The sequence below is a fragment of the Hippocampus zosterae genome, chromosome 7 (genome assembly GCF_025434085.1).
Source record: "Hippocampus zosterae strain Florida chromosome 7, ASM2543408v3, whole genome shotgun sequence".
In the NCBI taxonomy this organism is placed as follows: Eukaryota; Metazoa; Chordata; class Actinopteri; order Syngnathiformes; family Syngnathidae; genus Hippocampus; species Hippocampus zosterae.
The window spans coordinates 16,106,698-16,134,625 of NC_067457.1; the positions used below are offsets into that span (position 1 = coordinate 16,106,698).

The following is a 27,928-nucleotide window of genomic DNA, read 5'->3' on the forward strand; positions in this document are numbered from 1 at the left end:
AAAACATCATCGAACACCATTTCCACCCCTCCCCTTCACCCCGCTTCATCACATCATTGACAAAGTCCTGCGGCGACGGGGGCAGGTTATGACAGACTGGAAGCCTTCAGCACACCCCCTGCACGTGGGCGGCTCGGGTCGGCGTCGTTGAGTTGCTGGAAAAATGGGGCAGCGGCGCTCTCCGGTGAGCATCCGAGTGACGAGGCAGCCCTTTTCAGGGTCCGCACTGCCTCCCTCACTCCGAGGAAGGGTCTAGAAAAAGTGACCTAGAAAAATGTCTGCCCCAAGACTAAACCCGGGACGGGTAGCCGCACCCGTCGGGAGTCCCCTTTTTAGCGGCCGCAACAACAGGGAAAGTTCACATACCTCTCTCAAGGTAGCAACCTGGAACGTACGTACGCTCCTGGACAACGAAGATCGACCCTCCAGAAAAACCGCACTGGTAGCAGAAGAACTGCGCCGGTATAACATTGACATCGCGGCTCTGAGTGAGACCCGCTTCCATGAGGAAGGCTCTCTGTCGGAGCCTGGAGGTGGCTACACCTTCTTCTGGAAGGGTCTCCCCAATGACAACAGAAGACTATTTGGGGTCGGCTTTGCTGTGAAGCAGAGCCTACTAAGATCAATCCCAACGTCTCCAATCGGCGTCTCCGCCTTATGAGATGGCGAATTCCACTGGCCCACGGACGCTTTGTCACCCTCCTTAGTGTATACGCCCCGACCCTCACATCCGGCGAGGCTTCCAAGGACGCTTTTTATCTACTGCTGAGCCAACAGCTGAGTAACATCGACCCGAGGGACTCCATCCTCCTACTCGGGGATTTCAACGGCAGAGTTGGCAGAGACTGGATGACCTGGAACAGAGTCATCGGCAAACACGGTATCGGCTCATGCAGCCCAAACGGAGAACGCCTACTAACTTTATGCACGGAGCATGAGCTAGCAATAACAAACACCATGTTCCAGCTCCGTGACATGCACAAGACCACCTGGATGCATCTTCGCTCCCGTCACTGGCATCTGCTTGACTATGTCATCGTCCGTCAAGTGGACCGGAAATTTGTCTCCCTCACGCGTGTCATGCGTGGAGCGGAAGCATCCACTGACCATCGGCTGGTTGTGAGCTCACTACGCATCCGCGTCCGTCCACCGACAAGAAGAACTCCAGCTGTACCAAAAATAAACATCAACAAGATCTTCGACCCAGGGTACAGAAACGAGTATCAGGGAGCTATTGCTCAATGGCTCCAACAACGAGACGACAGCAGTGACCCAGCATCAAACGAAGACCAGAGCCTCTCCGAAAGATGGGAGAACACCAGCAAAGGGATCCTCACAACAGCACGAGAGGTTCTTGGCGTAACTAGTCGCAAACATCGCGACTGGTTCTGCGAGAACAACACTTTCATCAAGAATCTCTTAAAGAAGAAAAACGAAGCACACGACCATGCATTGCGTTCGGGTTCCCCGCAGGCATGGAATAATTTCCGCACGCAACGCGCAGAGGCCCAGCGGCAATTAAGAACGCTGGAGAACACCTGGTGGACCTCCTACGCAAATCAGCTACAACAGCACGCCGACCAAAATCAGCTTCACCAATTCTATGACGGCCTGAAAGCTGTCTGCGGCCCAATAAAGGGTTCTGTAAGCCCCGTGCGATCAGCCGACGGCGATCACCTACTCATTGACCGCCCTTCTATACTCGCAAGGTGGGCTGAGTACTCTCGGGAACTCTTAAACAGGATCAACCCATCCGATCCCACAATTCTCGACGATATCCCTCCCCTCCCGCAGAGAGAAGAACTAAGCACACCACCAACGCTGGAAAAAACAAAATCTGCTCTCCATGGCCTGAAGAACAACAAAGCCTCTGGTCCAGATGGGATTCCTGCCGAGTTATAGTCGATGACGTGCTCCCCGAATCACAGTGCGGCTTTCGCAGAGACCGCTGCACTGCAGACATGATCTTCGTCTTGCGCCAGCTACAAGAAAAATGTAGAGAACAACATCGGAACCTCTACATCGCCTTCATAGATCTAGCTAAGGCTTTCGATACAATCTGCAGGGAGCTCCTATGGGGTGTGCTGGGACGCATTGGTTGCCCCCCAAAATTTGTTGCGGTGTTAAAGGCCCTTCACCATGGTATGCAAGGCCGGGTGGTGTGTGGAAGTGAAAAGTCCGACCCTTTCCCAGTGGCTGTGGGGGTCAAACAGGGATGTGTGCTTGCACCCATCCTGTTCAACATCTACCTTGCTGTCATGATGAAACATGTTTTCCAACAATACCGATCCAATACGAGACGGTATCTCGATCAATTACCATCTCGATGGCAGCCTTTTTAACCTAAGAAGATTGAAAGCCAGAACGAAGATCAGTAACACGTCTGTGCTGGACTTGCAGTATGCCGATGACGCTGCAATGCTGAGTCACACGCCACCAGGACTGCAGCTGTCCCTTGACGTCCTCACGGACACGTATACCCGCACTGGCCTCGTCCTAAATGCAACAAAGACAGAGATTTTGCAGCAGACCACCGACGGTGACCCCTTTATCTTCCACTCCGGGGAAAATGCTCTGAAGAACACTGGCGACTTCGTCTACCTTGGCTCATCTGTCAACATGAAGCTCGATCTCACACCCGAGATCCAAAGGCGGATCGGGTCGTCAGCTGCAGCATTTGGACGGCTGTCTAAGCGATGCTTCCTCAACAAGAACTTAACTCTTACCACAAAAACTAAGGTCTTTAACGCTGTGTGTGTGTCTGTCCTACTCTATGGTTCAGAAGCATGGGTGCCCTATGCTAAACATCTTAAGCAACTGGAGCGCTTCTACATGAACTGCCTAATGAAAGTCCTGGGCATTCACTGGTGGGACAGAATTCCGCACACGGACGTCAGAAGCAGACTGCAAGTCCCACCGCTAACGACTCTCCTCCTCCAGCGTCAATTGAGATGGCTCGGCCACATTGTTCGCATGCCACCGGACAGACTCCCGAAGAAGGTGCTGTACGGTGAATTAAGTACGGGGGAGAGGAGCAGCGGCGGGCAGCTGAAGCGTTTTAAAGACAGCATAAAGGTCACTCTCAAGAAGTTCGCCATCGATCCGACCAACATGGAGGAAGCGGCATCGGATCGGGTGGAGTGGCGACGACGCACCCTGGAGGGCGCAGCCCATCACGACGCCTCATACAACCTGGCGGCCCTGTAGCGCAGGGAGAAGCGACATGCCGGACCGGTTATGGACGGCCACTATCGCTGCGACCTTTGCGGGCGCGGCTGCGCTACTCTGGCGGGTCTGAGGGCGCACCAACATGCGCATCAGCGGCGTCAACAGCGCGGGGATCGAAGGATGGGGGAGCGCAACGTCGTCTTCGGCTACGAAGGACTGGAATAAGCAAGCAAGCAAGAGTGCCTATCACATTTTTTGCTTTTGTTTATTCGGTGTTTGGTGCTGCTTAACGTGTGTTTTGTTCCAGCAGCTGCCTCTTCAAATGATAGTTTTAAAACTGTTGGGATAGACGAGCAGACATTCTGATGCTTCCCTTTAACGTCCACACGAGGCCAGCACCAATACGTGAAAACCCAAACATATTTTTTCTCGTCATAACGGAAGCTTACTCGTGTCATAGGCCTAAACATCTAAATATTTTTAAATGAACGATTTTCCAATGGTCTTTTTATAGTAATTGTTTTGAGTGGAATCAAAACTTAGCTTAAATCAACAACTTCAACTTGTACCACCCACATTTTTACATTATTACAAAAGTATTAATACAAATTAGTGTCTTTTTAAGACATTTATCACAAAAGAATAACTACTTCTTGGATTCGTTTCACGACAGTGTTTATGTGTAGTTCTCCCACAATAGGGATGGCGTTTAAAATTAGCGACCAAGTTAAGAGTGTGAATTATGAAGTTCAGTTCACAGTTCAGAGAGTAAAATCTAGCGGCGAAATAAATTACATTTGTCTTTTACGGGAACATGGTTCAAAACACTGATTTCGGTCGCGTATCACTGAAAAACCTTGTCTTTATTTTATATTCGCAAAGTGCTAATCATATACAGTATATCGTACCGTTTTTTTCAGGTTTCTGCGCCGTCTATTGCATAGGCAACGGAACTGTCTTTACCATAATAAAAGCTATGGTGTATATTACCGCACAGTCGTCACTCAATATTAAAATTTTAAATTTGTGTATTATACAAACGACCTAAATCTAATACGCGACTTGGTTAGGTAAATCTAATTAAATGTCATTAATGGCGGTTTAAGAATAGACTCAAAACCTGTAATGGCGTATCAAACAATTTACTTTGAAATTTCTTACCGGAAATTGAAATGCTGATCCAATATACTTGACGATTCCGGAGAAGGTATGGAAGTTCTCGTTTCCTCGGGAGATATCAGAGCGTTGATGCGCGGAGAGGGAATTACGTGCATGTCTCCTGAAAACCAGCGACCAATTAATAATGGCCTAATAATCCACGCCAGTGTAAGTTTCTCTCCAATTATACAATTTTAAAATCATTTTATTGTACCTTCCGTCAAAAGAACGTGATTTATTTTTGCCACATTTATCATTGTTCTCGATCTCTCGCAGGTAGACATAAGCTTGTTTATTAATGAATTGTGGTGCAGCGTAGCTTTTGACAGGGCTTTATAGAAACAACTTTGACTCCCAACGTCTGGGAAACTGACGAAAAAAACACACCGTTCTCCAACTCAAGCTTTTCTAAGCCAAATTGATGTAGATGTTTTTCCCTTTTTGGGGGGAGTAAATTAACCATAACCTATCGTGTGTGCATTTTGTGATTATGTTATCAGCCTTCAAACCCGAGTTTTCAGTCAATGTTTTTAGTTTGTGTGAGAAGAGAGAAAAAAATCAACGCCGTCAATGAACTGGATGTGGAAATAAAGCTTTGTGTTTATGTACAAAAATCAAGTAAAATGTATTGAGAAAATAAAGCAGATTTTAAACCGTTCGGATGACATTTTATAGTCTTGAAGGATATGACTCGACTGCTCCGTGCGGCTCCTGACAAGTTGTGCATTCTAATACACGTCTTCTGTTGCTGAGCAACACGTTAGGCGAAACTTTGTGCTTTTATTTTACACTGCGTTGTCACATCGTACTGACCTTGGATTTCAGGACAAAGCGAAAGCTTTTGTTTTTTTTTTTAACTTTCACTCTCGATGTAGAAATTAGCGTATGAAATCCTCCTTTGACGCTGTGGGACTGCATGTGCAAATGGGCTGCTATCCACCCTGCTGTTTTATCTCCCACTCATCTCTCTTGTTAGGATCATGTGTGGATGTGTAGTCCAAAACAAAAAAGGCGTCTACACCTGCTGAGCGTTCCGTCGTTTTGTAAGTCACTAGCGTGTTTAGTCTTTGCAAATTTGATTCATTATGCATACCATCTTGACCCCACCCCCCCAACCCTCCCCCGCCTAGGCTTGCTACTGCAGAAGAAAAGCAGCCCGCTGAATTTTAAGTGACCTCCTGCTCCAGATACCAAGATGGGGAATGGATTATCAGAACTCACCTGCCCCCTGTCTTTCCAGCCTCTGCACATTGTCATACTTGGATTGGATTGCGCTGGCAAAACCACAGTGCTGTATCGGCTGCGATTCAATGAGTTTGTGAACACCGTCCCGACAAAGGGTTTCAACGCGGAGAAGATCAAAGTGTCACTCGGGGATCACCGGCGGACGACGTCCTTCCACTTTTGGGATGTAGGCGGTCAAGAGAAACTGCGACCTCTGTGGCGTTCGTATACCCGCTGCGCCGACGGCATCGTGTTCGTGGTGGACTCTGTGGACGCCGAGCGCATCGAGGAGGCGAAAACGGAACTGCACAAGATCACCCGGCTGGCGGAGAACCAAGGGGTTCCCGTGCTGGTGGTGGCCAATAAGCAGGACTTGAGGAACTCGCTTAGCATGACTGAGATGGAGAACATGTTGGCCCTCGGGGAGCTTAGCGCGGCCACGCCTTGGCACCTGCAGCCGGCTTGCGCCATCATCGGCGAGGGCCTGCCGGAAGGGCTTTGCAAACTGCACGCGATGATCACAAAGAGGCGGAAGACGCTGCGACAACAGAAGAAAAAGAAGAAGAGGAGATAATTAAGATATCCTTTATTTGTCCCGCAATGGGGAAATTTACAGTCAGAGTTCAGAAACAATGCGCACATTGTTGGAATTATAAAATGTGACATGCATGAGAATGATTGTTTTTCCCCCCCACATCCTGTGGTCGGATCGCTGAGTGGAACGCTTGTTCGGGTCAGTTAGCATTGGGCTCCGATCAAGTACAAACTGATCAATTTTGCCCTGTGGATGAATCTGTGAAAAAATACGGATGGAAGTACAGTATTACCAAACTATTTTTAAGACCGTATTGGCCCGAATATAAGACGGCGCTGATTATAAGACGACCCCCTCTTTTTCAAGACTCCAGTTTGAAAAAAGACTTTTGACCACCAAATTAATTTTTACAGAGAAAATAATGACAGTACATCTGAAACGAATAATTCTAACAATATATTTGAGAGAAAAAGCATGTTATTTTGCCTCATTCAAATTTTAATTTCTGAACATTTAAATATGTAAACTAAAGTGCAATTACATTCGTAAATGAATGGCTTCTGGTTTTTGAAATGTAAATGACATCAGAACTTCTCCTCAGCTGCCGGTTTACCTGGCCGATCTTCGACCCACTTTTCTCCAGATTGTCGCTAAGTTATCTCTTTTATTATTTTCTTCTCTTTGCTTTCTCACCGTTATGTTTTGTTTTTCTTCTTCACGCTACCGCTATTTTTATTATTATTCTTCGTGACAGGCGTTCGCTTTGGCCTGGGGAGTCAAGTTCAGCATTCGCTTCAATGGTATCTGCCGCCATCTAGCGTCGTAAATGGTTATAATGTCTAGACCCCGAATATAAGACGACCCCCTACTTTTCTTATTTCAATGCAAAAAACACCGTCTTATATTCGGGCCAATACAGTCGGTTTGAATTAAAATGTTACAGATGGCGAGTGCACTGCCAATCTCATGCTGTCAAAACAATCAATTTCTGTATTTTGACGATATACCAAAGCTTGTTATTGGAGAATACAGATCGGGACACACTGTATCGTTTCGAAATGCAATCAAATGTATATTTTGTGACTCTGCAGGAAATGTTGTTGTCATTGTTGCACAAAGATTTGTGTCTTTTGGACGTTTACATGATGAAGACAGGAATGCACAATGTGACACAATAAGACTCCAAATATTTTGACCAGCGTTGTACAGAGAGCCAGATCTTGAACATTGTGTCCTTTCGCACAAAAACACACAACTTATGTTGTCCTTCTGATGAGGCTGATAGCTATTACTGGTGTATTAAAACTACTACTACTACTACCAAAAAAAATGTTTTTAAAGAATACCATATTTTCCGGACTATAAGTCGCACCAGCCATAAAATGCATAATAAAGAAGAAAAAACACACAAATCACATTTCACTACTTGCATTTTGTAATCTGCAGAATATGATTTTCCTTTCGGTGTCATTTTTGTTCAGCCCTTCTCAGTTGTTTTTATTCAATACCGGTAGTATTATTTTAAGTTACCGACAGTGTTAAAATCATCAACGCGGGCCTCAAGCGCGCTCTTGCGGTTTAATGTGAAAACAACATGTGAAATTATAAAATAATGTGTTAATAATTTCATACAAAAATCGCTCCAGAGTATATATCGCACCCTTGGGCAAACTATGAAAAAAAAAACCCTGCGATTTATCGTCCGGGAAAATGTGGGAGCCGATGCTATTCTTTGCTAAACTGTTATGGTATGATTCTGATTGACCATTCAAGTCTTGTACAGTTAACTCATTCAGTACCAGCTAATTCTAGACCAAGTCTGAAAAGACGTTTAAAAACGTCTTTGGGAGTGAATGAGTTAAAATCAACTACCGTATATTACCTTGCTTGCTCGACTGCGTGGTGAATTGTTAGCATTCAAGCTAATATTCTTTGCCGCCGAAACCTGTTAACTTGTTTGTTTGTTTTTGTTTTCTTAAGAGCCTTTTCCAACGCTTTTCTTGTTATGAATGCGAATTTTAAAAATTTACATCTCGCCCAGTTAATGTGAATTGAGTGGGCCAACATTATTTTGTTGATCTATGAGCATTCCTCAACTATTTTGACTAAAACACCACGTGCTATTTACTGTTAATTGATACTGCACAAATGTGTTCGTCCATTCCGTTGGTCGGTAATTTTACAAAATTCTGACTGGTGATGATCGCAATATCTCTGGGGAAAAAGTTGGCCAAAACTCAAGCAATAGTGGCTGCTGCCCTTTGTGAGCAAGACTTCCATTTCCACCTTTGTTCAACATGTCACGGATATTCCGGAATCGTGCGCCGATTTTCAAACGTTAATTTTCTAACTGTGGCAATCGGACTTGCCATCTAAAATGTGCCGCGTCCCGGCGGCGGGAAAATTTTTGACCGCAGACGCTGTGTCTTTATCGCTAACACAGACCCGCCCATGCGTGTGTTTTGTGTCATGCTTTTTAACTGACGAGCTTTTTTTGGCTCTGTAGGAACATCCCCCAGGTCAGCCCATTAAAAAAAAAGGCAGTTGCGTGTTCATCACAGCTGGCGTGTCTCTATGCACTTTAAATGGTCCTATTGATGATTTTTCCAAAAGGACTATCACGAAATTGTCATGAAATGAATCCTATTGCCTCGAAAGAAGCATTTGATCATATTTATGTGTTTATTTCCTCTCGTTCCTTTGGAATAAAGCAAAGAAAACTGAACGACAGCCGCTGTTGTCTATTTAATTTGTCAATTGGGAGGAGAGTCTGAATAGAGACACTTTTGGATGTAATTCACAAACGTGTTGGGAAATTCGTAATAGTTGGATGAACTGACTGTATGGATCGCGCAACTTAAGACTGGGCCATGTTGTCTCCTTGTTGTTGTTGTTTTTATAGGTTTAACAAGGACATGTCCATGTTATGTCTCTAAGCTTTATCTCCTCCATCTTTAAATGTGCACAGCATCAAAGCAAACTCTAGAATTTTGAAAGATAATCGATTTGTTTTGCACACGGTACCTGGGGACAAAGAAAATAAATAAATCACGTGGTCAACTCTAGTGTTTATTGGCACAAGGGCCAATTCGGAATAAAAGTTACCTAAAATTTGCCTGGTCATTAAAAAAAAAAAAGATCAGTGCAGAAATGCTTGAATCCTTGTTCAAATCATTTCAAAGATTTATGTTTGTCAATTCAGGGCATCGCTCATATCGTGTGCCAAATGCAAATGTGGCTAACACTCAATCTGCTGATGCCTCTTTTGGCCAGAGCTTGTTTATTGAAAATATAAACGGATAACAGTAATTTAGCAGGAAGTAAAGGGAAGTAAGAAAAAAAAATCATCGAGCACAATTTACACGTTTTAAGGGAGTAGGAAGAAGTTTTTTAAAAAAACGTATGTAGTCCTCCCCCTTGTTGTTTGTGAGTTTTTATCTGATTAATATTAATATATTAAGAGATCATTAATTTAGTGTGTCTCAATCCGAAAAGAAAAGTAAAAAAGTCAATTTATAGACCAGGGGTCGGGAGCCATAAAAGCAACACAGAAACGACACCAAAATCGCTAGCGCTGGCCGTGGATGAGAGAATACAACACACAAACTTCCAATACGGTTAATAGTACTCGACATTGCGGTATTTGTCGTACTTGGAAGCTTTCTTTTCCGTGTAAATTTTTTTTTGGAATCTTCTGCTTTCTTGTCAACCAAAGTACCTAAACATGACATTAAACTAAATTCTGACTACAGTAACTGAAAATGGACACCGTTTAGAATTGCCTCCTTTTTTTTACAACTTTTAAAGCTTTTACTTTTCTTTATTTGAAGCGCACACAATATGTCAGCCAAAACACAGATTGAAACAGGGAAATGTGTCAAAACTACGTGTCTGACACATTGTCAGACACGTAGTTATCGGAAAAGTGTTTTGTTTTGTCCTATACCAGTCAGATAAAGATCGGACTCGTGCATTATCTGTGCCTCTTCTGTTGATGCCAGTCAGCACAAGAGTGAAAACATCCTTTCCGAGAGGAAAAGCTTTCAAGTGCTGTCCTTTGTCTAGTTGTGATGAAACTGCTCCTTAAACACTCATTTTTCTTTTGGAATCGCCACAAACATTTAGCAACATTAATTTGGGATATCTGCGATGACCAAATGTAACCTCAACTTTTTGCTCAACCCGTGTAGTTAAATTTACTTCAGAATCACCGTAAATATCATATTTAGCTTACTCATGTTTGTGTTTGGTCAGCAGAGTGAAATCTCAAAGGTCACAATCCAGAACGCTTGTTGACCTGCGGTTCACATGGTGGGCAAAACTGTTTTTTTCCGATAAGGGAAACAAAAGAAAAAAAAACATTGCAGTATCAAATGACTTTCACCTATCATAAAAGTCTTATTCACTCTCTAAATATTTCCAAAGTACAATTTTAACCATGGCGGCCCGGTAGTCCAGTGGTTAGTGCGTCGGCTTCACAGTGCAGAGGTACCGGGTTCGATTCCAGCTACGGCCTCCCTGTGTGGAGTTTGCATGTTCTCCCCGGGCCTGCGTGGGTTTTCTCCGGGTGCTCCGGTTTCCTCCCACATTCCAAAAATATGCATGGCAGGCTGATTGAACACTCTGAATTGTCCCTAGGTGTGAGTGTGAGCGTGGATGGTTGTTCGTCTCTGTGTGCCCTGCGATTGGCTGGCAACCGATTCAGGGAGTCCCCCGCCTACTGCCCGGAGACAACTGGGATAGGCTCCAGCACCCCCCGCGACCCTAGTGAGGATCAAGCGGTACGGAAGATGAATGAATGAATGAATTTTAACCATTTTGTATTTATATTGCACTTAATTGAACTATGTTTGTTTATTTTTTCTTCTTTCTTCTTTCTCCCTACATTCTTGCTGCTGGAGGCTGTAAATTTCCCCAGTGTTGGACAAATAAAGGATATCTTAATCTTAATCTTAACATTCTTAACAGTCAGACAAGCACAAGAATATTATTATTTTAAGATGTAAATCCATTTTTTTTAAAAATGAAGTTCATAACTTGGAGGCAGAATCAAAGGAGATTCGGAGATGTGCCTCACGCGTTTCACAAGTTCGACACATGGAGCAAAAACGTATTTCGTGGCCAAATCAAAATTATTTAGATGTTGTGAATTCATTCCACAACCCTCAATCTGCTACAAGTTTTCGGCTACATGCTGAGGAAAAAAACCCCAGTCCCGTGTTGACAAAAACGAAATGAAATAGCTTTATAAATTAGGAAACATAGCCGGCTAATCTTTCTGTTAGCATTTAGCTGCTAGCAAGTGTTTTACATTGTGTATTTGTGTTGTAACATTTGGGGACTCTTGAGTGGAGTGAAAAAAGACGACAGAAAACCACATCCGTACAAGTTTGTGGATTTCGCAAATGTATTCCCCCCCAAAAAAAACAAAAAAAACAAAACCTAAGGTAATGTTTTCGTGGCATGTCAGGTTGAACCTATCCTGCCTCTGTGGTCCTTGGCAGCTGAACAACCAATACAGAGAAGTACACTGGGAAAGGTTTCAGGGGTCACATGTTCCCAAACAGTCCTTGCGACTTCCAGGAAACACGGAGACTCTACTTTTTGAGCCAAAAAGTCTACAGCACATGTATTTGATACTCATCAAATGTCAGGTTTTTGTGCAACCAAAATAATAGCAAGTTTTTTTCCACCATTAATTATTGTAAAACCTTAAGAAGAAATAAAAATCAGGGTCAGGGTTCCATTTAAAAATAAAAATAAAAAATTACATTTCCCAAACTATTACATAGGTTTCACATTTTTGGTCACAATTTCCTTTGCGGTTGCTGTTAGATGACGTTTATCAGCTCAGTGTTTGTGTACGTGAAGAATGATGAGATTGTTCTATGTGTTTCACAAGTGTTGCGCTTCTTTGCGATAACTCAAATGAAGGCACCAGAATGAATATGCAAATTATCATCGGCCATTTTGCGTATTGGTTGTTAACTAGTGAATCGGCAGGCTAGCAAAGAAACAGGCGAGAGAAACCGCAACATTTTATGAACTCAGCGCTATATAAATCAGGATATATTGTATTGTACTTAGTAACTTTCAAAGTAGCAGCAGCAACAAATACGAGAATCTTGATTGACATATCGTGTTTCTATTTGTATAATCCAACCTGAAACCTCGTTTTTCGCCAACGACACAGACCGTAGCAGATACCAAAGTGTTTGTTTATTGCATCCGTTCCATTCAGTGAGCAGTCTCCGTTGACTGTCTTAAAGCTGAAACCAAGGAATCACTCTCATCCGTTTTGAGGAGTGTGGATTCAGTACAAGGGCTAAAAATTGTGAAGTTTGCTCAAGTTGATTGATGACAGTGTGTTTCCCCCGCTCCCGCCCCCCGGCCCCCGTCAGCATTAGATTGTGAAGGGTGTGAACAGTGTGGTCGTCACAGCAGAGGACAGGATGTGCTGATAAGGGAGGAGGAACCGCTCCCTGCCTGACTCGGTTTCCTGAGAAGAGCCTGGCAGTCTGCCATTGTGACCCCTCCCCACTAACGGCACCAATGAAGTCGCCCAAAGCTGAGATGGTGGGACTATTTCTTTTTTTTTAAATTTAAATCAAATGTTTCCTTGTTATAAAGCACATGTGTCAAACTCACGGCCCGGGGGCCAGATCTGGGCCGCCACATCATTTTTCGTGGCCCGCGAAAGCAAATCAAACTTGTCAACTTCCATGATGCTTGCTAAAATCTCTACCAAAATTTAAAATTCTCTTATGTAATGAATAAAAGACACATTGTCAGTGTTTTCTTGTTACCAAACCCCTCATTACAGTCACTTAAACAATAGTTGAATAAAGCGTTATTATTTACTTTTTTTTTTCATATGGTTTCAGTCATAATAGTCCTCCAAGGGAAACTGTAACTAAAATGTGGCCGGCGACAAAAATGAGTTTGACGCCCCTGATATAAAGGATGTTTGAAGTGATGGAAATAGTAAAGTTTGTCAAAAAAGAATGATTTCAAACATCCAGGCGCATCTTATAAAGAAGCAGTGGAGATAATTTTATGCATGGCTGGAGTTTGCATGGATTTTTCCAGCGGGGTGGAGAGCCGGGGCCGGGGGGGACCCAATAATCTTCATTGATGTTGAAACACATGATCACAGCTGTAAAATAATCCAAAACAGAGGAGTAAAGGGAGTAAACCCACACAACAAAACAACAGAAAGAGTCCAGAATAGCATTTACAAAAATGAATTCAGAGGTTTTCCATGACAAATATGGTACTCGAAATGTATGTTACATGTCAGATCCAGATGAAACAAAAGCAGAAATGTTGTTGTATTGTCTCATATAGCATCATTTTCAGGCTACAACAAAAAATATGTTTGAAGGAAGGTATGTTTGTATGTCTGGAGCAACTGCTTTCTTGTAAACAACCGTTTTTACCCAATTTGACTCATCTGCTTGTTGAGTCAACCTTATATATACACAAAAAAACCCCCAAAACAAAACACTGAGGTTAAGTCTAACTGGAAGCAGGCCAACCAAATTGAAACTGTCAGTGTAAACTCTTTTGCTGTCAAGCTGTTACGTAACTTGGCACATATTCGGCACAGATGCCGGCAGCCCTCTTATGTCCAGCCTGGCCCTGCTTGCCTTTGATAATCTTTCTGCATGGGTGCTTGAATTCACAGCCGAAATATTTGAACAACAAATAAAGCGAAGATGAGGTTTTTGGTCCTCTCTCTGGCTGACACATGTACCAAAATCCTTTACTAATTAGACAGAGTATTTTGATTATTACCCTTTCACTCAAAGACCGACACGGAGAGAAGTACCGCTTCTAACAAGTAACCACAACTTCCAAGGTCATTATCACCTTCGATTGATTAGCGGGGAAGCTCTTGAAGTTAAAATCCCATGGGGGTTATCTCAGCTGTTTGAACAGATTGAGACGTTACGCTCTGGCGCTTCTGAAGAATGTGGCAAGTCAAACACCTGGAAGAACTTACCCTCTTGTGTTTGGGTAGGAATCCTAACTCGGGTCGGTGGTCTCTTAAAACGATTTGATAAGCTGCATTTTAAAAAGTGATAGAACATGTCGGCTCTTCAGAAAAAGATCAGGGGGACAACTGGTTAGCAGTTGGCTAGATTGGCAAAAAATATTTTGGTGAGTAAATTGGCTGAAAGAAGAACTGACGCCACCTGGTGGCAAAAGCTTGAATGATTGTTTTACGTGTCTGTTACGGTTAGTGGGGTGGTTGGTAATTTAAACTGCAGTGGATCATACAGAGTCATATGAATGCAGTTCTACACCGCTGCTGACAAAGATAAACAACATATTTTCTGATGGCCCATGTTATGCATTATTCCCGAAAGTTTTAAAAAAAAGTTTGTAGGTGTCATTTAAAAAAATACCCTTACATCCATTTTTAAAATCTCTCAATTCTCTCAGCAATTTTTTCCCCTTTCTTAAGCCTCTCCTGCTGGCCTGCAAATTGTGACTTTGATATGGTGCCTCTGTTTGGGTATTTGGATTGTGATGGATATTTTGTGGAAATGCCGTCAGACCGGGACAAGTTTTGAGAAGCGATAGAAAGATAAGACACAAAAGGAATCAAACAACAACATGGAACAATAACATAAAATGGTAGTGACACAGTTCGGAACGAAGTTAATGGTGATCGGATCCCGCAAAAAAACCCAAAACAAAATCCAGACCAAAAAAAATATATATTTTATAAGAAAAGCACACCAACAAATTGCTGGTCACAAGGAGCCAGGAAAAACAATGCAACAAAAAGCGCTTGCAAATGCAAGAAAATGGAAAATCCGAGACATAAACGAAATGACTACAGTCCGTTTTCACAATACAATACAATACAATACATGCTGATTTATATAGCGCTTTCACAACAGCGGCAGCTGTAACAAAGCGCTTTACAAAACAGTTAACATAAAGTAAAATAATAAACAAACAAAAAGATCAAGAACAAACTAAGGCGGGAGGCGTGAGAGCAAAACGACAACGACGTGAGGTCTAGAAAACAACAGTTGAGTAAGAGCAGTAGCAAAGTCAATAATCCGAGAAGAGACATGGGATCTTGGCAGTCCTTACTTAGCTAACCTGATGCCCAAATTGGCAGCAGGTATGCACGCTGGAGGGCAAGCCCTCCTCTGCCACCTCCTGGAGACACACAAGAACAGGATTATGACAAATATCTGATAACAATGGGCCAGGCAGCTGCACTATTGTGAAGTGGTAGTGACTATTCGGTGCCTCTAAAGTATTTGAGTGGAAATGATATCGTTAAGAGTGCTTAGACATGCTTGAGCCACACATCCAGAGCCTTCAGAAACTCTGGTTTGACATCATCGCTGGGGTCCTGGCGCCATTTCGTTCCATTTTTACAATGCCCCTCAAAATATATTTTCACTCCCAACACCTTGAACACAGTTTGAGTTTCTGCCCTGCCATCTTGTTCTATTGTTCTTCTTATTCTTTTTTTTCCCCGTTGAAATGTTACATGAAAGTGCATATATATATTTTAAAAAAAAAAAACCTCATCTCACCCCTCGGGTGGTGTCCGTCCCTCATTCAGCTCGGGTCCTCTACCAGAGGCCAGGAAGCTTGAGGGTTCTGCGCAGTATCCTTGCTTGTTCCCGGGATCTGTTGCAACCACTCATCTAGTTTGGGGGTCACTGCCCCGAGTGCTCCGACCACCACAGGCACGACTGTCACCTTTACCTTCCAGGCTCTCTCCAGCTTCTCTCTGAGCCCTTGCTATTTCTCGAGTTTCTCATGTTCCTTCTTCCTGATGTTTCCATCACTTGGGACAGCTCCATCCACTACAACGGCTTTCCTCTGCCCTTTATCTATGATCACGATATCTGGTTGGTTCGTCATTACCATCTTGTCAGTCTGGATCTGGAAGTCCCACAGGATCTTCGCTCTGTCATTCTTCGGAGGTTTTTCCCATTTTGACCTTGGGGTTTCCAGTCCATACTCCGCACAGATGTTTCGGTAGACTATGCCAGCCACCTGGTTATGGCGTTCCATGTAGGCTTTCCCTGCCAGCATCTTACACCCTGCAGTTATGTGTTGGATCGTCTCAGGTGCCTCTTTGCACAACCTACACCTTGGGTCTTGTCTGATGTGGTATATCTGGGCCTCGATGGCTCTGGTGCTCAAGGCCTGCTCCTGAGCAGCCAGGATTAGTGCCTCCGTGCTGTCCTTCAGGCCAGCCCTCTCTAGCCACTGATAGGACTTCTTGAGATCAGCTACTTCAGTTATGGTCCGGTGGTACATCCCGTGTAGGGGCTTGTCCTCCCATGATGGTCCCTCTTCCAGCGCCTCATCTTCTGTTCCCCATTGTCTGAGACATTCTCTGAGTACGTCATCCGTTGGAGCCTTCTCCTTGATGTATTCATGGAGCTTGGATGTTTCATCCTGGACAGTGGCTCTCACACTCACTAGTCCCCGGCCTCCTTCCTTTCGGCTTGCGTACAGTCTCAGGGTGCTGGATTTGGGATGGAACCCTCCATGCATGGTTAGGAGCTTTCGGGTCTTAACGTCCGTGGTCTGAATCTCTTCCTTTGGCCACCTTATTATTCCTGCAGGGTATCTGATCACTGGCAGGGCATAGCTGTTTATTGCCCGGGTCTTATTCTTGCCATTGAGCTGGCTTCTTAGGACTTTCCTCACTCGCTGGAGGTATTTGGCCGTAGCCGCTTTCCTTGTTGCCAGTTTGAGGTTGCCATTGGCTTGTGGTATACCGAGGTACTTGTAGCTGTCCTCAATGTCTGCTATTGTTCCTTCAGGGAGTGAGACCCCTTCAGTGCGGACTACCTTTCCTCTCTTAGTCACCATCCGACTACATTTCTCAAGCCCGAATGACATCCCGATGTCACTGCTGAAGATCCTGGTTGTGTGGATCAGGGAATCTATGTCCCTTTCGCTCTTAACATACAGCTTTATGTCATCCATGTAGAGGAGGTGACTGATTGTAGCTCCATTTCTGAGGCGGTATCCGTAGCCTGTCTTGGTGATTACTTGGCTTAGGGGGTTCAGTCCTATGCAGAACAGCAGTGGGGAGAGTGCATCACCTTGGTATATGCCACATTTGATGGACACTTGGGTAAGTGGCTTGCCATTGGCTTCAAGTGTGGTTTTCCACCTCCTCATCGAGTTCGCAACGAAGGCTCTTAGGGTCCTGTTCACCTTATACAACTCCCATCTATCTTCATGCATCACAATGTAAATGTATATAATTGACATGAATTAATTTAATATGATAAAATAACCTTGATTTGTCCCACATTGGGGAAATTTGCAGTCTACAGCAGCAAAATTGGGTGGGAAGAAAAAAACAAAGTGTTTCATTGCACAAAATACATTTAAAGGTTAAATTTACAAAGGTTACAGGTTTTCACGTATACCTTCATCTTAATAATTTTAATGAATACATACACACAATACAAAATGCATTTTATCAACCATGATTTTACATTATGTATTATTATTGTCATCATTATTCATAGTCTAAACGTAAGAAACCAAACAACAGAAACATACCAAGTGGAACCGAACAAAAGGACTACAAGTCCCAGCGGTCAAACCCGAAAGCGGAACGCCGGAATTATTAACTCGAGCCGTAGCGCAAATTACTCATTTAAACATTCCAGTGCAGCCGGACAAACATAACATGGCAAGTATGCAAAAAAAATAAATCAATAAAAAGAACTAATTAAAGATATCACTGCAATTGCAAGACTTACGTTGTTTAAACAGCCGATCGCGAACGCCAACTAACTGTGATTGCGACGCAGCAAACACAAAGCGAACCCCAAAACAAAGCAAACAAAGCAAGTGAGCATGGTTGAAACTAAAAGATAACGCGATAGATCTGACCAAAAAAAAGAGGACACAAACGTAGCATTGGGGCTATGACAAGACAAAAAAAGACATGCTGACTTTGACAAAGTGAGTGATTTTCAAACTAAACTGTGATGCTGCTTTTTCTACGTCGAGCGAACATTCACCTGTCAGTGGCAGATTCCCCTCTTAAAGCCCAGGTAAATCCAACAATGGTAGTGAACTTATTTTTCCACTATGTCAGGTAAAAATTATGTGTATAGTCAATACAGGTTTTATTTACGATGGACTTTGTCAATGGTTGACCCAAAAAAGATACCGCTGGTACCTCTACTTACGAACGTCTCTTCATATGAAATTTTCAAGTTACAAAACGCCTCAAGAGGAAAATATTGCCTCTTGTTACATCAGAAATGTCCAGATACAAAAGGTAAAAATACAGTATGGGCTATGAGCCACCTCTCTGAGTTTCCTGAACGCAACGCAACTTCTACCTTCTCTGCCATTGGCTATTACCTAGCATCTTCCTGGTTAAGAAGTTTCACGTAAATGGGAATCACCCAGAGAAAAAGGGGTTTCACCGGTCCGGCGATTGCTCACGATGTTGACGTTTGCCTTGGACGTTTTCGAAGGATTGTTAAAAGCCAACAAAAGCAAACGTCCTTGGATCAGTTCTTGACAAAACGCCAGGCAAAAACCACTTCTGAGAGAGAACATGAACTGAAGACGGCAAAAAATGATGAGGATGCAGTTAAAGGTTAAATGACGATAATTTTTATTCTTTATTCTTTGTTTATTATGCAGAACTCTCATTTATTGTGCAATAATCTAATTGTAACATGTATTTGTCACATATCTTCATGCATTTTTATGCTTCATAGAATATTTATGTCTGATTTTTTGAGTGGGGGGTGGCTTGGAACGGATTAGGGCATTTACATGGAAAACGCGTCTCTACTTACAAAATGTTCTAGTTAAGAAATTTCTTCCAGAACCAATTAATTTCGTAAGTACAGGTACCACTGTACAGTAATTTCTGTTTCTATTTGTGTTTCTGGAAGCATCTTTTCAGTTGTTCAACTCCAAAGGCCCAATCTTCAGGTTTTACTGGGCTCAGGATGTTGAAGCCTGGACTGTACAACAGGAAACAGATTTTTAAAAAGCGCAGTAGGAAAGTTGATAAGAAGAGGGCAGCCTTTCTCCTGAAGGGTGTTATTTTCTCAGCTATTTCCGACACGATATTCATCTGTAAGAAAATTTTTATTTTCACACGTTCTTTCAGCTTCCATTTTATGAGAAGCATCTCTGAGTTGATCGAAAATTGCTTCTGAACTCACTCTCCAAACGGACTACATAATTATATGCATATAAAATTAAAATTAAGCGTCAAAACCCAGGAAGACGTTGAGGATCATTCATTTCATGCAGGCATAGGTATGAAACTTGAAATCATCCAAGGATGCCAAATCTAGTCATATTCTCTCTAAGTAGCAAATCGCAGCACTTGCATTGGACTTTGTGCTTGCTTTGCGATATAAGAAATCCTTTATTCATTTCCCAATGGAGAAATTCCCAATTCACAGCAGCAAAAATCATGAAAGGGAGAAGTAGAACAAAAAGTATTATTTTGTCCCATTTTGGTGGGGTTTTCCCACGCTAACTGCATGTATGTTATGATTGTTCTGTTTGTGACCAACAGGTGGCAATGTAGAGCTTCTCTTCCAAAGTCGCACCTGTTGGTCATCATGTCATTAGTTATTTTCTTTCAAAAGGAATGGCACGTCGACAGCTCAGGTTGGATTGTTGTGCTCCCGTCATGTTGTTTTGTTTCTGTCGATTTTCGATGACATCGGATTTTCCGTGAAATGCATGATATCAGCAGATCTCCATCCATTTAATCAGATTTATATAAAGTCTAATGGCAGTACCGTATTTAGATGTTTCATTTTTGGCAAACCGAGAATATGCCACAGGAACTGCACTTGCCAAAAGAAAACAAGTTCAATAGGGTCCAAAAAAAAAAGACAAGCCAAATCAGTGCCGGAACAGATTAACACGGTGATCGAGTGGTTAGTTGCAGGGTTAGAATCCGACTCCGGTCTTCCTGTGTGGAGTTTGCATGCTCTCCCCGTGCCTGTATGGGGTTTCTCCGGGTACTCCGGTTTCCTCTCACATTCCAAAAATATGCATGGCAGGCTGATTGAATTGACTTAAATGATTTAAATGACTTTAAATTGTCCTTAGGTGTGACTGTAAGCATGGATGGTTGTTCATTTCAGTGTGCCCTCCGATTGACTGCCAACCAGTTCAAGGTCTCCCCTGTCTTCTGTCCAAAGACAGCTGGGAAAGGCTCCAGCATGCCCCGCGACCCATGTGAGGATAAAGCGGTTCAGAAAATGGATGGATGGATGGATGGAGTGCAGGAACATTACACCACACATGATTGATGTCCATGTCATGCTAATACAGGTTCGGTGTCAATTTTTCTACAATGCCCAAATGTATTTTCTCTGTCAAAATTTATGGGGTGCTGTTCTGGCTTCATATCTCAAATACATATCCATAGATGCGAAAGCTAAGCTATTTTTATCTTGGCCCCTGGCACTTCTGTGTGTGTGTGTCTAATACGATATGTTAAGGAGAGACATTCGGGTAGCCAGACCAGGCTCAGGTCTGTGACTGATAATCACTCCTCCCAAAAATATTGAAATAGTGAGTCTGATTCTTTTTATTTTCACTGACTTGAGAAATTTTTGGTTTGATGAGACGGTGGATCAAAATGCTTTGTGTCCAAATGACTGTTTTCCAACAGATGGTATCACCTGGTCCTGCTGGCGGGAACTATTTTTAGTTCCATCTTGGCCAAGGTTCTTAACAAGCAGTAGTGTGAAATAACCAACCAAATAGAGGCAGCATGGAGACATTCATAGAAAGGGGTGGGGGCTGGGGGCCGAGGGGAAATCTAGTTTTCTGTCTCAGTTCCACTGCAGTCAAGAGGGAATAAACTCTGCTTAGTTTCCCCTGATTCTTTAGGCTACCAAGACATTTTGGACAGTTTTATGCCTCACTTAGGGTAAGGCATTCATGACTGTAACCCAGTGTGCAAAGTAAAGTGAGTACATGCATGGGTAGAAAAAAAAGTGTTGTTGTTGTCACGTTCCACAACCTTTTTCGTTTGCCTTCAAGCCAATGCAAAGCAAGACGACTTGATAAAGAAATCAAATTTCGTACACAAGATATCTCAATATGCTTCCCACAAAAGAACATTTCAATGTCATTTTAACCCTTTTGTGCAACCTTTAACCTGATAGCATGATAAGCCATCCACTGTAGTAACCGCTGCCCCTGAAAGGGTTAATGTACTTAATATCAACATCAAACTCCAGCTGTTTTACTCACAGTTGGATATACAGTGACACTCCTCTACAACGAAACCTACATGGCGAAAATACCCCTTAGTGTGAAAACAATGTTCATGCATGAAAGCCATTCCCACTTTTCTGCTCCCCCGAGGACGAAAAGTCCTCATGTTCCGTTATACAAAATCTTTTTCTCTGCCCTTGCCTCGCAACGAGATTCACTACAAGGAAAACTAGCCTTCTGCAAAAGCCTAATCCAAGGGTCGGCAACTCAAAATGTTGAAAGAGCCATATAGAACCAAAAAAAGCAAAAAAACAAATATGTCTGGAGCCACAAAAAAATAAAAGCCTTCTATAAAACTTACAATGAATGAAACACATGCTATATGTATGTAGGAGACTGTTATTCATTCCTTTGTTGTGTGTTCACAATTTATTTTGTAATTTCCTCGCTTGATTTTTTTGTTTTGGTGCATTATTTTCGCTTTTCTTATGTCAGTGAAGTGATCATTAATTTCCGTTTTTCTGAGGCTGTCTTTGAACGCCTCTTGAGTCAGAAGAGAGAAGGCACGGAATCGGACGCAGACGTGTCTGTGTTTGTTGATACTGTTATAAGTATAAATAAAGTGAATGTTTTAAAAAAACAACACCATAGCTCTCCTTTTTCGGAGCTGCAAAATGTATCTATATCTATTTGAGCTATATTAGCCTACTAGTGGTGCGGTGTGACAATCACACAGGTCGAGGTGATGCGCAAGACTATAGCCTCTCCCCCGACAAGACCCTAGCGTAACCTCCTAGAGGTGCACCACGGTAATGGCAACATGCCAGCTGATCAGCTAGGGATCTCGGAGCAGGAGGGAGCCCCAGAGGTGTTGAGTGCTGGGCCCACGGATGTGGATACATCCCGATTATTCACCAATCCCTTCCCCAGCTATGGGTCAAACTGGTCCCGCTGCCTTGTGGGTACACTAAATGTGAAAGGCTAAGGGAGAAAACCCTAACAGAAAATCAACGGGCCAGGTGAGCTGGCCTCCTGAAGCGGACTGCGACAGACTGCAGACCCGGCAGCTCACTGCAACCACACAGCCCTCAGCCGTCTTGGACTCTTCCTTGCCGCTGACTCAAGGGTAGTGAGGTCAAGTCGTGGACTGGGCATTGTTCAGGCCCCTTCCACGTAAAACATCATCGAACACCATTTGCACCCCTCCCCTTCACCCCGCTTCATCACAACATTGACAAAGTCCTGCGGCGACGGGGAAGGTGGGCGACGGGGGCAGGTTATGACTAGACTGGAAGCCTTCAGCACACCCCCTGCACGTGGGCGGCTCGGGTCGGCGTCGTTGAGTTGCTGGAAAAAATGGGGCAGCGGCGCTCTCCGGTGAGCATCCGAGTGACGAGGCAGCCCTTTTCAGGGTCCGCACTGCCTCCCTCACTCCGAGGAAGGGTCTAGAAAATGTGACCTAGAAAAATGTCTGCCCCAAGACTAAACCCGGGACGGGTAGCCGCACCCGTCGGGAGTCCCCTTTTTAGCGGCCGCAACAACAGGAAAAGTTCACATACCTCTCTCAAGGTAGCAACCTGGAACGTACGTACGCTCCTGGACAACGAAGATCGACCCTCCAGAAAAACCGCACTGGTAGCAGAAGAACTGCGCCGGTATAACATTGACATCGCGGCTCTGAGTGAGACCCGCTTCCATGAGGAGGGCTCTCTGTCGGAGCCTGGAGGTGGCTACACCTTCTTCTGGAAGGGTCTCCCCAATGACAACAGAAGACTATATGGGGTCGGCTTTGCTGTGAAGCAGAGCCTACTAAGATCAATCCCAACGTCTCCAATCGGTGTCTCCGAACGCCTTATGAGATGGCGAATTCCACTGGCCCACGGACGCTTTGTCACCCTCCTTAGTGTATACGCCCCGACCCTCACATCCGACGAGGCTTCCAAGGACGCTTTTTATCTACAGCTGAGCCAACAGCTGAGTAACATCGACTCGAGGGACTCCATCCTCCTACTCGGGGATTTCAACGCCAGAGTTGGCAGAGACTGGATGACCTGGAACAGAGTCATCGGCAAACACGGTATCGGTTCATGCAACCCAAACGGAGAACGCCTACTAACTTTATGCACGGAGCATGAGCTAGCAATAACAAACACCATGTTCCAGCTCCGTGACATGCACAAGACCACCTGGATGCATCCTCGTTCCCGTCACTGGCATCTGCTTGACTATGTCATCGTCCGTCAAGTGGACCGGAAATTTGTCTCCCTCACGCGTGTCATGCGTGGAGCGGAAGCATCCACTGACCATCGGCTGGTTGTGAGCTCACTACGCATCCGCGTCCGTCCACCAGCAAGAAGAACTCCAGCTGTACCAACAATAAACATCAACAAGATCTTCGACCCAGGGTACAGAAACAAGTATCAGGGAGCTATTGCTCAATGGCTCCAACAACGAGACGACAGCAGTGACCCAGCATCAAACGAAGACCAGAGCCTCTCCGAAAGATGGGAGAACACCAGCAAAGGGATCCTCACAACAGCACGAGAGGTTCTTGGCGTAACTAGTCGCAAACATCGCGACTGGTTCTGCGAGAACAACACTTCCATCAAGAATCTCTTAAAGAAGAAAAACGAAGCACACGACCATGCATTGCGTTCGGGTTCCCTGCAGGCATGGAATAATTTCCGCACGCAACGCGCAGAGGCCCAGCGGCAATTAAGAACGCTGGAGAACACCTGGTGGACCTCCTACGCAAATCAGCTACAACAGCACGCCGACCAAAATCAGCTTCACCTATTCTATGACGGTCTGAAAGCTGTCTGCGGCCCAATAAAGGGTTCTGTAAGCCCCGTGCGATCAGCCAACGGTGATCAACTACTCACTGACCGCCCTTCTATACTCGCAAGGTGGGCTGAGTACTCTCGGGAACTCTTAAACAGGATCAACCCATCTGATCCCACGATTCTCGACGATATCCCTCCCCTCCCGCAGAGAGAAGAACTAAGCACACCACCAACGCTGGAAGAAACAAAATCTGCTCTCCATGGCCTGAAGAACAACAAAGCCTCTGGTCCAGACGGGATTCCTGCCGAGCTATTGAAGTTTGGCGGGCAAGCCCTCCTGGATGATATCCACGGTTTCCTGCGGGAATGTTGGGAGGGGGAAGACGTGCCACAAGCTTGGAAAGATTCTAACATCATCTATATATACAAGCGGAAAGGCGACAAAGCAGCATGCGGAAATAGCAGGGGCATCTCTCTACTGGCAACGGCAGGGAAAGTCCTTGCCCGCATTATGCTCTTCAGACTTCTTTCCACCATAGTGGATGACGTGCTCCCCGAATCACAGTGCGGCTTTCGCAGAGACCGCTGCACTGCAGACATGATCTTCGTCTTGCGCCAGCTACAAGAAAAATGTAGAGAACAACATCGGAACCTCTACATCGCCTTCATAGATCTAGCTAAGGCTTTCGATACAATCTGCAGGGAGCTCCTATGGGGTGTGCTGGGACGCATTGGTTGCCCCCCAAAATTTGTTGCGGTGTTAAAGGCCCTTCACCATGGTATGCAAGGCCGGGTGGTGTGTGGAAGTGAAAAGTCCGACCCTTTCCCAGTGGCTGTGGGGGTCAAACAGGGATGTGTCCTTGCACCCATCCTGTTCAACATCTACCTTGCTGTCATGATGAAACATGTTTACAACAATACCGACCCAATACGAGACGGTATCTCGATCAATTACCGTCTCGATGGCAGCCTTTTTAACCTAAGAAGATTGAAAGCCAGAACGAAGATCAGTAACACGTCTGTGCTGGACTTGCAGTATGCCGATGACGCTGCAATGCTGAGTCACACGCCACCAGGACTGCAGCTGTCCCTTGACGTCCTCACGGACACGTATACCCGCGCTGGCCTCGTCCTAAATGCAACAAAGACAGAGATTTTGCAGCAGACCACCGACGCTGACCCCTTTATCTTCCACTCTGGGGAAAATGCTCTGAAGAACACTGGCGACTTCGTCTACCTTGGCTCATCTGTCAACATGAAGCTCGACCTCACACCCGAGATCCAAAGGCGGATCGGGTCGTCAGCTGCAGCATTTGGACGGCTGTCCAAGCGATGCTTCCTCAACAAGAACTTAACTCTTACCACAAAAACTAAGGTCTTTAACGCTGTGTGTGTGTCTATCCTACTCTATGGTTCAGAAGCATGGGTGCCCTATGCTAAACATCTTAAGCAACTGGAGCGCTTCTACATGAACTGCCTAATGAAGATCCTGGGCATTCACTGGTGGGACAGAATCCCGCACACGGACGTCAGAAGCAGACTGCAAGTCCCACCGCTAACGACTCTCCTCCTCCAGCGTCAATTGAGATGGCTCGGCCACATTGTTCGCATGCCACCGGACAGACTCCCGAAGAAGGTGCTGTACGGTGAATTAAGTACTGGGGAGAGGAGCAGCGGCGGGCAGCTGAAGCGTTTTAAAGACAGCATAAAGGTCACTCTCAAGAAGTTCGCCATCGATCCGACCAACATGGAGGAAGCGGCATCGGATCGGGTGGAGTGGCGACGACGCACCCTGGAGGGCGCAGCGCATCACGACGCCTCATACAACCTGGCGGCCCTGCAGCGCAGGGAGAAGTGACATGCCGGACCGGTTATGGACGGCCACTATCGCTGCGACCTTTGCGGGCGCGGCTGCGCTACTCTGGCGGGTCTGAGGGCGCACCAACGTGCGCATCAGCGGCGTCAACAGCACGGGGATCGAAGGATGGGGGAACGCAACGTCGTCTTCGGCTACGAAGGACTGGAATAAGCAAAGCAAGCAAGCATTAGCCTACTATCAAAATCATTTTCCATTTTCAAATGGAGCTTTTTATAAAGCTCCAGGGAGACACTAGATGTTGCTAAAGAGCCGCATGCGGCTCTGGAGCCGCGTGTTGCCGACCCCCGGCCTAATCCAACCTCGGCATGCACAGTGACCTCTGCTGCTTTGTTCAGAAACGGCAACGGCAACCACCACACTGGTTTACACATGCGCAGTAGTCTAGGAAGTATTTGTTATTGTTAGTTTCAGACGCAGCACGAACATAATGTAACGTTCGTGCTGCTAAAATGGCTACAAAACGGAACTTTGCAGACCAGGGAGTTAAGAAAAGAAAAGCATTCACGCTTGAGGACAAGATAAAAGTAATAAAAATGAAATATGGAGGAAGCAAAGGAGAAGACATTGCGCAAGAAATTGGTGAAAGTGAATGCTGATCGTAAATTTCACAATTTCTTTCCCCTTTTCCTCTTTCTACACTGGCTATATGAAGTGTCAAATAAGTGTATGGTCATATTTATGCACTACGTATTGGAATAAAAATAGAGTACACACATACGTGTGTGTGTGTGTGTTTACATCTGAAATCAAATTTACTACAGAGAAAAGCCCCCTGTTGTGAAAAATTTCTTGCTGCAAACATGATTTCATTGTAGAGAAGTTTCATTGTACTTTTTTTTTTTTTTTACTGAACCCGATTTGAGGTCAGGCCTGTAACATATCTTCATATACATCATATGTATCCATATCTTTTATCATACTTCTAAATCACTGGTTGGCTTCGTATTTATACATTCACAGTGGTAACCAATGGGGGCCCATAATTCGGTCATTTGGTTCAAAGATTTAAGGTGGCCTACATTGTCTGTTGAAGACTCCATTTGCTGTTCGTAGGCAACCTCGTTGAGATCATGAGTCAATGGCAGAAAACGTCGCTCAAATGTCTTGTACGGAATCAAGATCATTCCAAATAAAAATGTGCCCTGCAGTCGGTCACATCGATTTTTCATGTTAACAACTCGAACTTTTTGAAAACATTTTTGTGCCCTAATTGCTGCTCCTTTACATCTATCTAACCTCTTGACCTCCTATTCCCCCCTCGGATTGGGTCCAGGCACAATATAACTAACTCCACGAAGCCTCCAGGGAACCTTTTGTTATCCAACTGAACTGTTCTAAGCATGCCAGTACAAATGCTTTTCAGCACCAGGCAAGAAGGGGGGAGAAAATCCCCCGCTGTCAAAATAAATTGTTCTTTCGGGTCGGGACTGATGACATCCACACCTCCACAGTTCCTTCCCCATGCGCATCAGATGGTGGGTGGGATTTGGGGAGGGAGGTGGGCACTAGTGGGTGAAGGGGAAGGTGTTGGGTAGCTCAACCCACCCTGCTTTAGTTGGTTGCCTGTGAAGGTCATGGAGGAAAACACTGACAGAGTATAAATCAGGTCAGAGGTTCTCCCGGGAGAGCAACACAGCTGATAGCAGGAGACGAGCTTCGCTTTGCTCTGATGCCGGAAAACAAATTCAAATCTTTTAGCAACTACCAGCCGCTGTTTAAATATAGGCTGCCCATATTTGCCATCTCTACTCATCCTGTCGTCTTCTGTTGCGAACGACATGAGGTACTGGAATATTGATCAATGAAAAATCAAATTAGTGAGCGCTGGATTGGGAATAAGAAACTTTATCACGCCCACACTGGCTCATACACAGCATATGGTCTGACACTTAGTCAGAGGACCTCATCGTGATATCTAATCAGATCTTTGGCTCCCATGGCATTCAAAAG

At 44.6% G+C, this 27,928-nt stretch overlaps 2 protein-coding genes and 1 long non-coding RNA gene across 3 annotated transcripts in view; 1 reads left to right on the forward strand and 2 right to left on the reverse strand.

The window, feature by feature from the left end:
- The window catches only part of LOC127604228 (uncharacterized), a 58,549-nt gene extending 41,648 nt beyond the window's left edge, over positions 1 to 16,901 (reverse strand). The window contains exon 1 of the mRNA XM_052071255.1: positions 16,775 to 16,901. The gene's annotated coding sequence lies outside the window, so the exon portion shown is untranslated. The remainder of the gene's footprint in view (positions 1 to 16,774) is intronic.
- On the forward strand, positions 4,290 to 7,396 carry arl4ab (ADP-ribosylation factor-like 4ab). Its single transcript, XM_052071305.1, has 2 exons — positions 4,290 to 4,494; positions 5,303 to 7,396. The coding sequence occupies exon 2, from the start codon at positions 5,522 to 5,524 to the stop codon at positions 6,122 to 6,124; it is 603 nt and encodes a 200-aa protein (XP_051927265.1). The 5' UTR covers positions 4,290 to 4,494; positions 5,303 to 5,521; the 3' UTR covers positions 6,125 to 7,396.
- Positions 16,902 to 19,599: 2,698 nt separating the features above from the next.
- On the reverse strand, positions 19,600 to 26,859 carry LOC127604346 (uncharacterized). The gene is made up of 2 exons (XR_007963280.1): positions 26,689 to 26,859; positions 19,600 to 21,533 (listed from the first exon to the last, which is right to left on the reverse strand). It is a non-coding gene; the product is annotated as an uncharacterized LOC127604346 (long non-coding RNA).
- Positions 26,860 to 27,928: the final 1,069 nt, after the last annotated feature.

What these genes read in the sequence shown, in the direction of transcription:
- arl4ab (XM_052071305.1), top strand. Translation starts at nt 5,522, where the DNA reads ATGGGGAATGGATTATCAGAACTCACCTGCCCCCTGTCTTTCCAGCCT.